Genomic DNA, 16,334 nt, shown 5'->3' on the forward strand with positions numbered 1-16,334 from the left:
AGGTAGTATATGGAAAAGTTTTGGTTTTATTTCAATCTTTCATATCTAATTATTTGCAATGGTTCTAATCTTCGTCTTTTATTACTGATAGTAGTAAACTATTTTTAAAACACATATACAAAACATATAAAATAATATAATTCAAAAAGAAAGTCATATCGAACATATGATTATACAAATTGATTTTTTTTATTTTAACGTATTGAAAGCACCCCTGAGTAATGTCTATTTATTTTGAAATACTACGTATATACAGTAGCTCACAAAAGTATTTTAACGCTCATTATTGAAATTTCAAATAATAAAAATACGTATGTTTGATTTAAATTGTGAAAGTAATGATGCAATAACTATAAGAAACAACTTTGAGATTATAATACATACGAAATTTGAGATGAATAGGGATAATATTTGTTAAAGTTATGAATTATTCATTGCAATAATACATCCAAACAGGGTTATTAAAATATTCAGACAACATTAATTACTTATTTTATTTTATATTAATATTTAATTGGATCTTTCTTGGCTTCAATTACGGCCTTGAGATAATAATGCATGCTGTGCATTAACTAATCCGTTAAACGGATTGGATAGAATTCCGTATTTATAAAATATTTTATTTTAATATATCTTTCGAAGTTATTTTCGCCGAGAAATATTCGTTGAAGTTAATTTTCAAACTTCATTGAGTTATATATATATATATATATATATAACAAATGCAGTATATTTTACACTAGCCATTTTCTTATAATTGCTATCGCATGCTTGGGCTTATTGTCTTGCTAGAAATACACATTTCTCGACAACGTCAATTCTGTAAAACTTACTTTGAAATTGTTTTGTCAAATATTAAAATAGAGAAGAAGATAGGAATATGAGATACCAAAGTATTTGATCTTTACATAATTTTGATAAGTTTGATAAAAGTAGTATATTATATATATTATATGACGACTGAATCAATCTGTCTAGAAACGGTTCTTGATAAACATCAGTTATTTGTTTAATGGACATTTTGCGTTACGTTTTCCATATAACATTCTACAAATTAATCTGATTTTTACTAATTCTGATATTTATTAATTTGTAGTAATTCTAACACACTTTCCATATAATGCAATAGCAATAAATCACTTAATAGGAGGGTTGACTAATTATTTAAACAAATAAAAGTTTCTTTTTCCCCTGGTTCTCTTTTTATCTCAATACTCGTTAATTCATATGAGATGTTAATCGCTGTGTTCATTTTCATGGTAGCCTCACGATCTTACTCGTTCAAGTTGTCCTCGCTGTAACATTCGGGTTGAGAGGAAAGGAATGGAAAGTACAAAAAAGGTACGTTTCGTTAGCTTACGAACAGAGTCTTTACGATTATATATTCTCACATATATACATACATATACATACATATGCATACATAAATACATATATACTTGCCAAATGAGAGAAGCAAAGAGAGTCGAAGTCAAGGGATATATATGGGGTGCCTTAAATGGTAATGCCCCCAGCTCTGCCCTCAATCGCGATCTCAACGGATTTCTCCTTATCTCTTTCTCTTTCTCAGTCCCCATGAACTTCTTAAGTATACTTGCGTTCATGCGTTCTCTTCTCTGATATCTAACGATCGAGTGAGATTCCAATAGAAATATATCTTCAAGATAAATCTTAAATCAGTACTTTTCAACTTGAGGCCCGTACGGCCGCATAATTAATACAAAACAAACTACAATTTTTTACATATTTTTCCTGAAATAATATTGAGATTTTTATGTAGTACTTAATTTTTTGGTTATATTTTTTTTAAATTCATTTGGTATTGTAATATTTTTTTTTAATCAGAAAATTTATGACTTGAGAAAATTTTGTTTTGTTATTTTTTATTTTTCTTAATTTGGACCAAGGAAGTTAAAGGATTCTACATCCTGTCTTAAATAGAACTTACAATTAGATGATTTCATTGAATGGTATCTTTTCTGGTTGCTTTCAACTAATTGAAACGTAGGTTAGGAAGTACTTACTTATCTAACCTAACGGTAAATGTTGTGTTACAAGAGCGAAATGGTCAGACGGCCTCTATATGGGCGAGAACGACGTACCGTGCATGTGGGTGATGACAATTTTTCACAGACGACACAAACCAGATAACGCAACCGACCTCATCTAATTGTCAATTGTTACAACTAATTTTTACCAGTAATATGTATACAAATATTTATAAGACTAATATTTGGAAACTTCTCAAGTATTTTTTTTTTGCTATTCTTTTAAAACTTTTAGATATCTTTACTTTGAAATTTTCAGTAGCATCTTTATTTATCTGGTGATACATCATTTTAAAGGTTATAGACATCCGTATCTTCACACGTAAAAAAAAATTAAATTTTTTGAAGGATAGCTGAGATGGAAAGTGTAGAAACTGAAAATTTTAGAAATATTGCTTTCAAATTTTTCAAATATTGCTTTAAATTTCTTCATAAGACATGTTACTACTATGTATTATATAAAATAGTTTTCCACTAATATATTATTTTAAATATATTAAGAATTCGTATTTAAACATGTAGAGAAGATTTAAATTTGTTCAGAAACTTAGATGAATCTTAACAGAAGCTTAAGTAGGAGGTATAAAAACTTCAAATTTTTTAAATATTGTATTAAGTTTCCGAATAAAATAAATTATTATTATATAAAATTATATATATTTTAGTTTTTCAATAATATTTAGTTCTCGGATTACTGTTAACTTGGATGTTGTTCTTTTAAATAAAGTATTTAAAAAAAAGTATTCTTAATTGAAATGGAACTTGACCTTATTTAGGACTAATTGGGAACATACTAAAATCGCTTGTAACTATCCTTCATAACGAAATTTTACCTTATTCTCCTACGTTATTTTACCTCATTCTATGAGTTCATCAATTGTATTGGGAAAAACTTTGTTGCAAAAACAGTATAGAATGGAAAAATCCTAAATCCAGATCGTTTAAATCATTTTATCTGTTAGAATAGGTTTAACGGTAAAATATTTGCGCTTAAAATCCTTTCTCTCCTTAAAGGGACACTTTTAATTTTAGCTAAATTTTCAGAATAAGCTTTCATTTTTTCCCGAATTTTTTTTATTTAAAGGATCATCTGAAAAGATTTTATCTTCATTGTATGTTTTTTAAACCGCGTACCAAATTTTAGCCACAGTCAAACAATTTACTCTAAAATCAGTTGAAATCTTATTAAAATACCATGCTTCTGCTGTTGGCGTTTCTTCAGTTGTAACAGCTTTTGTAATACACCATTACGCTTATTATCAGTTAATTGCTTCGATTTAGTATTCCTTCTTTGCAATCCAACATTACTTTCACCAAAATCCCTCATTTCTTAAAAACAGCAAGTGTTACTTTATTTCACTAAAAATACAAAACTTTTCCCTTAAGTAGAAACAAATGTTTGCTTACTACCATTTGTTAATTTACGATAACTTTTAGTTACAAATTAAAATTACATGTTTATATAAATTGTTTATATAAATTGTTTAAAAATGTATCTCTTATTTTCTAATAAAGGGAATATACGTTTATCAAATTTAAGAAATGACTTATAGCTAAAAACAATAACCAAATTGATTGCTGTATAAAAAAAATAATCGAAATATGAATCCATAAAGTTGGTCATGCTATAATGTCAAATTATTTTTGGGAGTTACTGTATTAGTACGTGTCTCGCATACAACGTGTTAAGTTTCCTAATAATACGTTACCAATGTTCACATTTGTTTTTCACTAATGTTCTTTTTTTAGATTTCTGTTAATCCGCACATATTCTGTTAGAATAAAGAAATATAGGACAGTAGAGGAGAAAGAGGAAGAGCAGCAGCACAAACACAAGCACAAGCAGCAGCAGCAGCAGAAGCAGTAGCAGGATTAGGAGGAGAATGAGTAGGAGAAGGATGAAATGGAATAGGGGGTTGGGGGGTTAAGCGGGAGATTCTATACGTATATCTGTGAAGTAAGAGCTTGAACGCAGCGTTCTAAGCGCATGAGACTTTAAGAGGAGGCAATGAACTGAACAGGTATGTGGGTGATGTCCGTTTAGAAAAGAAAACAGAAGACTCGATAGATTTATACGTTAGGTACTACGTGTTCGAGCACGAATGGCTCTTTCTCGTCTCCTCCTATATTTTTCTTTTCAACTCGACTCGTTTCTCTTCTTTCTCCGTCTTTCTTCTTTTATCCATGTATATCCCCTATGTATATGTGTATATATTTTTTTCTTCTTCTTTTTTCTTTTTCTCTTTATATAACTCTTATAACGTTCCGCTTTAACGACAAGAAAAGTCGGCGCGCTTCGAGCGCGGTTAATGAAACGTCAAATGGAATCGAATATTTCTCAAGTTACGGTATGCTCATTTTCGTTTTATCTTTCGTTGTCATATTATATAATACAATGTGATCATTTTCAAACTTGTTATCATCAATGTTATACCTTTCGATTTGTAATTATTTTGAATTGAAAGTAAGTAAGCTTCCTTTTTAGATAAAAAAGATCTTTGAAATAAATATTTATATATAACCGAAAGAATATTAGATTTTTAGAGTAATTTATAACTTGAAATGTGAATATATATATGTTAATTTAAATATTGAAAGAGAAATTTCTAATTAATATTTATAAAGTATATTCTTAACGTTCGATTATAATCCTTTATGGGCCGAATTGTTCTTTTGTCTTTACAAAAATTTGTCACATTAAATTATCAAATATCAACCTATGAATACAGATTAACAATGAATACAACAGTTTCAACGAGTTTATTATAATGAATCCATATTATAACTTTAAAGTAATAACGACTTACAACGTTTGTACTTGTAAGTATACAAGTTTAATCAAAGAATCCCATAAAACGGTTTGCGCTTGGCGTTAAACATGAATTTACGTTGCATTTCAAGTATTTCTTTTTTGAACCTCTTTGCACCTAACTATAGTATTTATAATTTCATTATTAAATATTTTTCGAAACTTGGTAATAGGCGAGTTGGGTGGTTTGGAGTCTTCAAGACATTCCTCCTTTCTAAGAATGATGAAAACTATTTTTCGTGTACGATACTCATTGCTGAATAATTTTTTGTGGTTCTAAAGTTTCCTCATCTGATGAGAATTCACCAAAAAAATGATAGGTGACATGCAAAAATATAATATATTATTGATATAATTACGAAGAACCATTATGTACGCTTTTTTATATTTTATAAATATTAATAAAATAATAAATAACGATAATTGCATAAGATGGTTTCTTTTATAATTTATCTGGAAAAAACTTACAAAAAACTTTGAAATTTCAGGTTAGACCTGATAACCATTATAAAAAATATTACTCGTTAATAAGAAGATATTCTATAACAATACCTATACGCTATTTTGTGAAAAGACATTAAATTATTATAATTAATACAATATCGATATATTAGTATATGATTTGAAAGTTACATGGCCCAATAGAGGGTAAAGTAATAGTAATTAAAATAAATGAATATCTTAACCTATATATTAAGAAAGAAAGAAAAAATAAATATTTATAGAATATATTCTAAATAATATTCCCTAATTTTAGTTATTTTAATTTTGAAGTAAAATAAATATCGAGGGCAAAGTACAAAAGCAATATTTATAAAAGTTCTATTTTTACGTTCTCTACCTTAGGTATCTGTAAAAAAATTCAATTTTGTTTACGTTTTTAGGCATGCAAATTTTTATAACCCGGTTTTTAACAAAGGAAGGGTACTATTTAAAATTTCAAAGTAAGGATTTCTGGAAAAAAGAAAAAAAATTTCAGTAAATTTATATGTATTGATTTTATAAATATTCCATCAATATTGATCTTTAACTTCGCTTCAATATCAAAGTGGGCGGATTTGTTTTTAGAACTAATATTACTTAATTCCGAACTTTGTAATATTTAAATTTCACTAGCTTGTAAATATATTCATAGTCTTAATAAATTCCACTAATCATATAGATTATATTATGCGTGATTAGGTTTGCATATAAATTTAATCGTTTGATTAATCATTTTCGCGAGCACAGCAATCAACATTTTGAAACTATTTAAATATTTTCAAAGTTCATTCCATAAATCAAATTTTTGTCATAATTAAAATTCGTTAAAACTCTTACACTATGTAACTTTACCTTAATACATCCTTGTTATTATTAAACTGACAATAATCATTTTTTATGTAAAACCAAACAATGTTTCTATATTTTTCAATATTTTTTCGTATTTTAACATTAATACCTGAAATACTTGTGCCAATAATTATAACAATAAATTACGTTAAAAAATTAAAAAAAATTGATATTCAAAGAGTTATTTTATATTAAAACTATTTATATTATAAAATGAATCAAAAAATTAATTTAAAAATTTGTTTAACTCAATCTACTATCATAATTACTTGCATAATTATAATGTTTATTAAAAAAGAAAAATTAGAATTTATTTTATTACAAAAATTAATATCTTTGGGTACCCCTGAAACTTAGCAAAAAAGAATGTTTCTATGTATAACTGGTTGCATATATTAGAGGCATTACTATTTAAGCTTGGGTTTACTGATATTATAGTGTTGTCGTTCGTGGTTCACTAGTGCGTTCGGTGCTTTGCTATCTTCTTCTTCGACATCGTTTAAATTCTTACAACCATCGTTGAACACTTCCAACGACAACGATCAGAAAACGAGTGTTTAAGATGTCAAATTTAAAGAAGATCTTCGGTTCAACGTCATTAACGATGCTCCTGTTTGTCATTCGAAGTAATCACTGCCTTCCTATCGATCAAAAAAATCTTACGTGTAAGTATCCTGTTTTTTAAAAATATTGAACAAATTGAGAAACTCTAATCAACAATTTATTGGTTAATTTTGTACCGAAGATTTTTGTCTAACTAAACGAACAGTTTAATCGTATGTCTTTAATCGAATAAAAATTGGTTGAACCGCATCCAAGTTTAATGCAAGCAAGTGCCCAATAATTTATGCATTAGATTCGATTGCACAACATTGACGCAACAATGTTGTTGTATAAAAAGGCAAAAAGCTTTGGCATAGAAATTCTTTCAAATACGACTTTTAAATTTATTCAAATCGAGTAAAAACAAAAAATAAAGAATTGGAAATCAATTGAATGCAGGCATCACAAATTTGTTGGAAGTGTAAATGTTTCAACACTGTTTTGAGAGAACATGTTTTCTCGATAAAGAAAAATTTGGAGAATCTAAACACTGAAGGGTTATTTGAAGTGTTTTTTTATGTTAAAGAACTCTTTTTCGATTCTGTATCGTAATTTAATCATGAATAATGTTATTATTCAGTTATTGTTGAAGTTGATTATAATTGTTTATATATATATATATTTATTAGCAACTATATTGATTATAATAGTTTAATCAATTGTTTCTCAATACGGTACAGAAAATTAACAAAACATTATGACATAACAAACTTATGACTAAATTAACAAATATCACAACTTTTTTGTTTAATTAGTTTATGACATTTCAAACGCACCTAAATATTGCAATATCCTAATAATTTTAAACAAGTTATGCGTTCTTAAAGTCATCTACCAAGAAAATACGAAGAAATTTTTTACTTAACTTCAAAATGAAATAATTTGTCGATTTGTAGATATTAAAAAGATTATTATTCATTTTATTATTAAATTTATACAAATTATAAACAATTGAGTGGCTGAAAAGGATAGGAATACAAGTAACAATTTTAAAAAATTTGAGATAAGTGCATAACTGCAAACTGAAGAATGTTTATAATCAACATTTTAAAAAAATGTAAGATAGTACATTACACAGTAGACAATAAAAAATTTAAAATTCAAAAAATTCTAATAACTTAAAAGTCTAGTTTGTAGTTAGACAGTTATCTGAAATTAAAAAAAAAATACTATTTATACTGGTTTTCTTTTTCTGTCACTCAATTCTAAAAGTTTTTTGTACTAACCTAATACTAATGCAACATATTATTTTAAGATCCGAATGGAGAACTGATCAACACACTTATATATACAAATTTTCGAAGAAAATATGTAAACGATCAAGATTACCCTGAAAAGAAGGTTAAACTTTTATTTATACGGTATCACGTATAATGTAATTAATACAGAATGTATAGCAAAGAAACAAATTTTTTTACTTGTTTCAGATTTACAAAATCTCCCAAGCCTGTTTGACATTAACTAAAAAAGAAGGTCAATGTAAACAAATTAACGAATGCGTACACAACAATATGCACTTAAATTTGAATCAATTTTTAAATTATACATGTATTTTTAATAGCACGTAAGTTTTTGCTTCTCAAAACTTCCTTAACTTCAACTTTCTCATTGAAAAAAATATTTTTCGTAGGCAACTTAGAATTTGTTGCTCGAATGAATCACCAAGTTCATCTAGTTTGTCACTCGTGGATAGTTTGGTTGTTCCATTACCCGCAGTAGCAAATTTCTATACCGAAAAGGGAAATAGTCCAGGTAGAGATACAAAGTGTGAAAAGTTTGAAAGTCCATATTTTATTTTTTTTTTACTTTTTTATTTGTTTTCCTTGGAGAAAACAAGGACAGTTTGACATAATAAATGATAATATTGTGATAAAATAATATGGTAATTTATAAAAAGAATTCTATTTATTGGGTCAGTATATATATTATAAAATCAATATGAAGTAAAAGTGTTCTTTATTAAACAATATTCAGAAAAAATTTAGAAAAATCAATACTAATTTATAAAGAAGTGTCAGTTTGTAAATAGATTGTCAGTATTTATAATAATATATTATCAATCATACTATTATCAAATAACAGTATTTACATATATATATGTATATATGTGTAATAATATATATGTGTATGTATTATATAATGCACAATTCATATTTATTATCTTTTATTTAACTATTATTTTATTATATTCATTTTCTGCTTTACAATTTGTCCGTGGACATTAGGTAAAGTTCTTTTTCTTTATTCAGTTTAAATAACATGTGGGTGACAATTTACTACCATCAGGGTTATCGTTATATCGTATATATATAGAAAGTTTAGAATATTTTATTAATTTATTATACAATATATTTTTGATATATATATATATATATATATGTTATAGTATATTATATTAATACAGATATATACATATAGATACATCATATTATTTATTTTACAAAATACTAATGGAAAAAATAGAAATGCATATTAAAACTGTGTATATTAAACAATCTTAATCTAACCATAACATAACCTATATTTATCGTTAAAAATCTATCTGTTAAAAATATTAAGAAAAATTTTATTTATATTGATTATTTATTGAATAAAATACTTATTCAATAAATAGAAATATCTAAAATTTATGTAGTATAAATTTCCTCTACGAAATAAAAATTATTAATAAATATATTTAAGAATATTTAAGAATTTCTATTACAGCTATTTACAAATTTACCTAGAATTTAAGTTTATCATTTAAAGATAGTGAAGAGAGAAGAAAAGGTAGAGAACATAGAGGATGTGGAACGAACATTAAAAGTGGTACTAGACTCGTAGGTGGACGACCGGCTGATCCTCGCGAATGGCCTTGGATGGCAGCATTACTTAGAAAAGACGCGGTTCAGTATTGCGGAGGTGTTCTCATCACGGACAGACACATACTCACAGCTGCCCATTGCGTTCGAAAGTAAGTCGTGAATGTCGTGAAGAAGAAAAATCTTGCCACGAGTCCAGTCAGTTACTGTTACTCGACTAGGTGAGATTTATGACGATACTCTTCTCCTTTATCAGTTTCAAGACACGAGACATCCGTGTTAGATTGGGTGAATACGATTTTACCAGAACCGATGAAACCAGAGAGTTGGATTTTGCAGTTGTAGAAATTAGAGTACATCGGGATTTTGATTCAACCACTTATGAAAACGATATTGCTATTATCAAGATACATCGACCTACGCCTTTCAACAGTTACATTTGGCCAATCTGTTTACCGCCAATCGATCAAACCTTTGAAAACAAGACTGCTTTTGTTACTGGTTAGCATAATCCTCGTATGATTTAACAATTTAATCTGAAATACGTCTATTTTTTAACTTCATTTTGCACTAGGAATGTAAAAGCATCGTTTTTACAGGAACATTTATTCAGATAACTTTTTCTTTTTAGAATATTACAACACCTGGTATGAGCATATATTATGAAATGTTTTTTTTTATAAACTAATATATACCTGTATGATTAATTTTAATGGTTTATATTTTTCAATTAGAAAGTTATCCTAAGTATTTTATGATAAATTATATTTATAATTATTAAGTTGATGGAAAGAAATGTTGTAATAATTCCTAAGTGCAAAAGAGTTAATGTAATTTACGCATTTATGATATAATTTGTTTCTTAATACATTCACAAAATGTCTTGTTGGATATCGCATGAAATAATTTAAAATATAAAACATTATTACTAAATTAAAAAAAATAATACTACTATTTATAAATAGTTTAACATAAATATATAATAAAACTAAATGTTCTAGCAATAAAACAAAATTAAATAAACAAATTATGTATTAAAATTTGATATTCAATGTTAGGGTTGCGTCAGGGTTGTATCAGAACTACATTATCAATATTTACAAAAGATTTTGAAATAATGTAAGATTACAGTGTCTCTCAAAACTTTTCGGATACTGCAGCATAACAAACTGGATAGTTTCATATTTCGAATATTTTTAAAGAAATCACTATGGTTATATTGTTTTTAGCAATCAATTATTAATCTTATTAAACATATGCAATTTATTTTTTAAATTATTAAACGATATATTGTTACGTTTTCGGTCATCAAAATTATCCATAAAATTTCCATTTATCATTTATTTAATGTAATTTAATATTTAGAAAATAATTTTTATACTTTATTGAGTAATCATTTTCTTCTAGAACGAAGTCTTCATCAGTTTGGCATATTATTTATAATTAAAAAATATATTCTATTTTTATATTGCTCAATCATTTTCTAGTCTTAGTTTTATTTCCAATATTGGAAAAATTAATATCTTCTAAATTTTTCTATCTAATTCATATTATAAATTTGTAGTGGGAATTAGGTTTAATGATTGTGCTTTGGAATACAAATTTTTAGGGCATTTATTTAATAAGAACTCTTGTAAAATACGTACTTAGTTGTCTTGATAAACGTTTAACTATTATTAATCCCTATTTTTTAGCACTTCGATTTAAGTTGTTTTTAAATATGTTTTAAGTAAAGATTTATATTTGTAACGCTGTCAATGAATATCAAATTTTGAACTCCTTGTGAGGAAATGAAGTAACAAATTATTTCTTTGAATAATTTTTATTATAAAATATAGGTAAATTTTTAAAATAAATTGTATATGTTCGCCAAAAATAATAAAAACAATAACCAGAACAAATATTATTTTATAAACAGTGCTGGGTAATATTTAAGGAAATACTACTATATAACAAATTTAACAAACACATTTTATAAAACTGAGTATTCTAACGATTAAACGAACTTGAAAAAACAAATTAAGAATTTTAATTTAATATTTAATGTTAAAATTACCGTTAGAGTTACGTCTCACTAATATTTTAAATATTATTTTTAACAGTAGATACTTCACAATTCAAATAAAATGGTATTTCCAATAAAAAAGAAAATTTCAATAAATCTAATATTTTATTTTGATAATTTTAAACTGAAACATAAAATAAATATTTCATTTTTATAATGATTAACAAACTGAAATTTGAAATGTTTTTTGAAAACTTTTAATTTAAATTTTAATTATTAATCTAAAATTTTTCAAAATTTTTATTTATTTAAAGTATAAAATAAAATGAAAGGATTTTATTTTAAACAGTTTTTAGCCTGAAGATAAATTGTAAAAGTGATTAACGTAATGTAAAACAAGATAACGTAAGAATTCATAATATTTATATATGTATATATAAATATTATATATTTATTATATAATAATCCAAACATTAGCACACATATTTTTAGTACAATATACAGGATGAATCAGAAGTAGGTGGACAGTAAATGTGTATGTGTGTGTGTGTGTGTGTGTGTGATAAAATAAGATTTATTTTATTTTTATATGTTAAGGTGTTTTATTTTTTGATAAAATTTTCAGTGTTTTTGTATTGTATTATTGTATAAAATAAATTTTAATTTTAACTGTAATATAATTGTTTTTTTAAATTTAATTCTATTAATCAATATAGTTTTTCACGTAATTTTAAAATAAATCTTATCATTTATTGTCCATTTGCTTTCAGTTTACCATGTATTTTGAATAAAACACAATTTGAAATATTAATTTAAATAATTTTGGCAATGAAAAAAATTATTTTATTGTCAAATATACTTGCATGATGTAAAATAAAATATTTATTTATTATTTACTATTTAATATAGTGTTTTACCCAACTCTGGTTATAAGCAATTTAACTATGAAGCGATAATTTTCACTTTATTTGAATCTTCGAATATTTTTGGGAGTCACTGTACGCCACTGATATTCAGCTAAAGAATTTGAAATAACGTAGAAATGATTATGTTGTCGGTCTTGAATGTGTTAAACAGGCTGGGGATCGCAGTATTATGGTGGACCAGCTAGTACCGTTCTGATGGAGGTTGCAGTACCGATATGGCCGCAAGAAATGTGCTCTAGGAGCTTTACTCAACGTGTCACGAGGGCTACTATGTGCGCAGGCGCTTATGAAGGAGGTCGTGACGCTTGTCAGGTAAGGATAAAAAGACTTACATAATCGAAAGTACAGGAAATCGAACGGGTGAGACGTAACCCAGACACTAACGTCAATTTATTTTTCAAACTGAACTTTGAACTTTACGGATTGAGATTTAAATATACATGGATATAAAAAGTTTTTAGATATTTGACTTACGTTATATATTTTTCTTGTTATTTCTTTTTCTCCTTTCTTTTTATTAGGGAGATTCCGGTGGTCCTTTGGTTCATCAACTAGGTAATGGCAGATGGGTGAACATTGGAATAGTTTCCTGGGGTATACGTTGTGGTGAGCCTAACAATCCTGGAATTTATACTCGGGTAAACTTTTATCTCGATTGGATATTTGCGAATGCAGTATTTTAATAAAATCTCCTTCAAAATTGTATTCATAGATAATAAACAATTAATTTATTGTCCCATGTGAATCAGATCAATGATAATTATTTTTTAATGTGTTAGTTAGCAATGAACCATGTAAATGTTTTCTTATTTATTTTCATATAAGTAGAATCTCCATTATTCGAATTAATAGGAAGGCATAACTGTTTGGATGAATGAATTTTTATACAGTAGTACACTAATTTGTATCATGATTTTAAGTGTGTATTCAGAAAAAATGATATAATAATAATTAGAAAAAACGATACAATAAGAAGAAAAGATTAATATGTTTGTAATATGAATATTATAGTAATAAATGTAATATAAAAAGATATGAAAAATATAATATTATACAAAAAATATACCTGGTCTCGGATATTTGTTTTGTAGTAGATAACATAAGTAGGAAAGTGTACACATAATGTTCGGGATAATAGAATATTTGAATACTAAATTGTCGGATATTGAAGGTTCCATTATATTTTATTTCGACAGATTAAACGAAATACTCCTGAAAACGATTTAAATTTTATTTTTGGAATATATCAATTATTACATCATTCAAAGGAAATGAACATAAATATAATTTTTATTTCTTATGACCAATATATACTCAATATACACGATAAGCACGCTTTCTCACTTCCTCTTGTCACGTTTCTCATGAACAAAAAGCCAAGAAACGATTGACTTTTCAAACGCGCGTCATTGCCTGACCAACAACACGTTCTCCCATCACATAAAATATTACTTACTTACATACATACTAATTCTCGTACACAGTTTATATATATGTCTTATTTACTTCCTTTCTTTCATACGTATACTTCTACGTACCACAAGCACACACAAACACTCTCTCTCTCTCTCTCTCTCTCTCTCTCTCTCTTTTGAATGTTATTTTTTTTTGTCTAATATAATCGCGAAAGGCCCAGCCTCTCCTTACTAGAAATTGCTTGCTGAACATCAATTTTTCTAATGCCGTCTAATTTTCCTCAGAGACAGACACGTATAATCTATTTTTTTCGTAAATACATACATACACACACATATAATATATATGTTTTTATTTGTTTGTATTTTTAGCCCGTGTATACATATATAGATATTTTTTTACGTATTTATTTATTTATCTTTCTCTATCTTTTTGAGCTATCTGACAAGTAGATAATACAGGATTATTCAAAAAGAATGGTCCAAAAGTAAAGCTGATTTATTCGTTTGTGAACTGACATACACGATGCATAATGGATACAATGACTGACGACCGTTGTAAGTTTGTTGTTCCTAAGTTGTGTATGTATCTGTATTCACGTACTTGAATATTTTATGCGATAACAGACGCAAAGTTTATGGATCTTTCTTGTTTGCCAAGTCAACAATCACTGGCTTCACCTACCTGGACATATTAACAGAATGGCTTATGCCTCAACTAGAGAAAGATTTTCCTAATATTATCTTTCAACAGGATAGTCGTTCTAATTTCTACAGTACTGTTCGTAAACACTTGTGTACCAATCTAACAGGGTGCTGGATCGATCATGCAAGGGATTATACTACTGACAAGGGGATGGTCAGATCGACCCCTATCAGATTTTTTTCAAACTTTACACAGTTGTAGTAGTTCATGAGAATATTCGTTGTAAAAAACTAGATATTTAACCGTTTTCGAAGAAACGGTAGTAGAAATTTCGCAAAAGTGGCCTCATGTCTCTGAGATCGCCGGATCGATTCCTCGACAGGGAAAATTTTTTTTTTTTGTCTTTTTTTATTTTTTATTTTCGTTATTGTAAAGTATGTTTATAATTCATTTTATTATTTTTTTTCTAGAGTATTTTTTATTAATTTTTTAAGGAATATAATAAAAAAAGAGTGAATGTCTATAATAAAGCGTGTGAAGTTTCTTCTTTTTGCCAACGTTATTATTTTATTAAGAAATCAACAGTATTACGCAAGCTATATAACTAATAATTATAAATTAAATAATAGAATAACAGACAATAAAAAACAAAAATTAATTTTTGTACGTGCCTGGAATGATACATTTTTCAGAATGATATTCGTCGTACAGACACACAAAACATAAATTTAATTCGGTTTGGTCTGTATTGATTATAAATAAAAAAGATACAAGTACAGTTATTAATAATTGAAGATTGAGCGTGGTGTTTGGTCAAATTACAGTGACTGGCTCCTCGACCGTCTTTGAATAGTTTAAAGAATTCTTTGGATGCGGTAGATCTTGTGTACATACATGTAGCGAAGACCGACTTTCTCTTAAATAAACATAGATAAAAGTTTTATGATTGATTATCAATATCTAACAATCTAGTCGACAAGCCTTGTGCGTGTTTTTTCCCAAGATTTTTATGGCTTTAATATTCTGTTTGTTGTCATATCTATATTTATTTTCACAGCGCCGAAAAATTTTCCAGAATTATTAAGTTTCTTTAAATTTGAACCAAATCTATTTTCCTGTAGAAGATTTGAAATCCCCGTGTACGTATGGGAAGCCTGCATTTATAAAATATAGTGTATGTCGACAAAATTAATGTTTTATGTGTTTGTACGACGAACAGTATTCTAAAAAATGTATCGTTTCAGGCACGCTAAAAGATTAATTTATGTTATTTATGTTATTTTTGTTATTTACTTTATTTGTTACTTACGCTATTCGTTATTTGTTTATGTTTTGTGTGTCTATACGTCGAATATCATTCTGAAAAATGTATCATTCCAGGCACGTACAAAAATTAATTTTTTTTTTTATTGTCTGTTATTCTATTATTTAATTTATAATTATTAGTTATATAGCTTGCGTAATACTGTTGATTTCTTAATAAAATAATAACGTTGGCAAAAAGAAGAAACTTCACACGCTTTATTATAGACATTCACTCTTTTTTTTATTATATTCCTTAAAAAATTAATAAAAGATACTCTAGAAAAAAATAATAAAATGAATTATAAACATACTTTACAATAACGAAAATAAAAAATAAAAAAAGACAAAAAAAAAAAATTTTCCCTGTCGAGGAATCGATCCGGCGATATCAGAGACATGAGGCCACTTTTGCGAAATTTCTACTACCGTTTCTTCGAAAACGGT

At 26.8% G+C, this 16,334-nt stretch overlaps 1 protein-coding gene across 1 annotated transcript; it reads left to right on the forward strand.

Annotated features, from left to right (window-relative positions):
• The first annotated feature begins 8,303 nt into the window (after positions 1-8,303).
• Positions 8,304-13,229, forward strand: LOC122522782 (proclotting enzyme). Its single transcript, XM_043644062.1, has 6 exons — positions 8,304-8,356; positions 8,423-8,544; positions 9,541-9,745; positions 9,850-10,094; positions 12,676-12,836; positions 13,046-13,229. Exons 1-6 carry the CDS (start codon positions 8,304-8,306, stop codon positions 13,205-13,207), a joined length of 948 nt encoding a protein of 315 aa, XP_043499997.1. The 3' UTR covers positions 13,208-13,229.
• The last annotated feature ends 3,105 nt before the right edge of the window (positions 13,230-16,334 follow it).

This window comes from Polistes fuscatus, unplaced genomic scaffold (genome assembly GCF_010416935.1).
Source record: "Polistes fuscatus isolate 324 unplaced genomic scaffold, CU_Pfus_HIC Scaffold1, whole genome shotgun sequence".
Classification (NCBI taxonomy): Eukaryota; Metazoa; Arthropoda; class Insecta; order Hymenoptera; family Vespidae; genus Polistes; species Polistes fuscatus.

Coding starts and splice junctions, on each gene's coding strand:
- LOC122522782 (XM_043644062.1), top strand. CDS start 8,304: ATGCACTTAAATTTGAATCAATTTTTAAATTATACATGTATTTTTAAT. Junction 8,357..8,422: donor ACATGTATTTTTAATAGCAC/GTAAGTTTTTGC, acceptor TATTTTTCGTAG/GCAACTTAGAATTTGTTGCT. Junction 10,095..12,675: donor CAAGACTGCTTTTGTTACTG/GTTAGCATAATC, acceptor TGTGTTAAACAG/GCTGGGGATCGCAGTATTAT.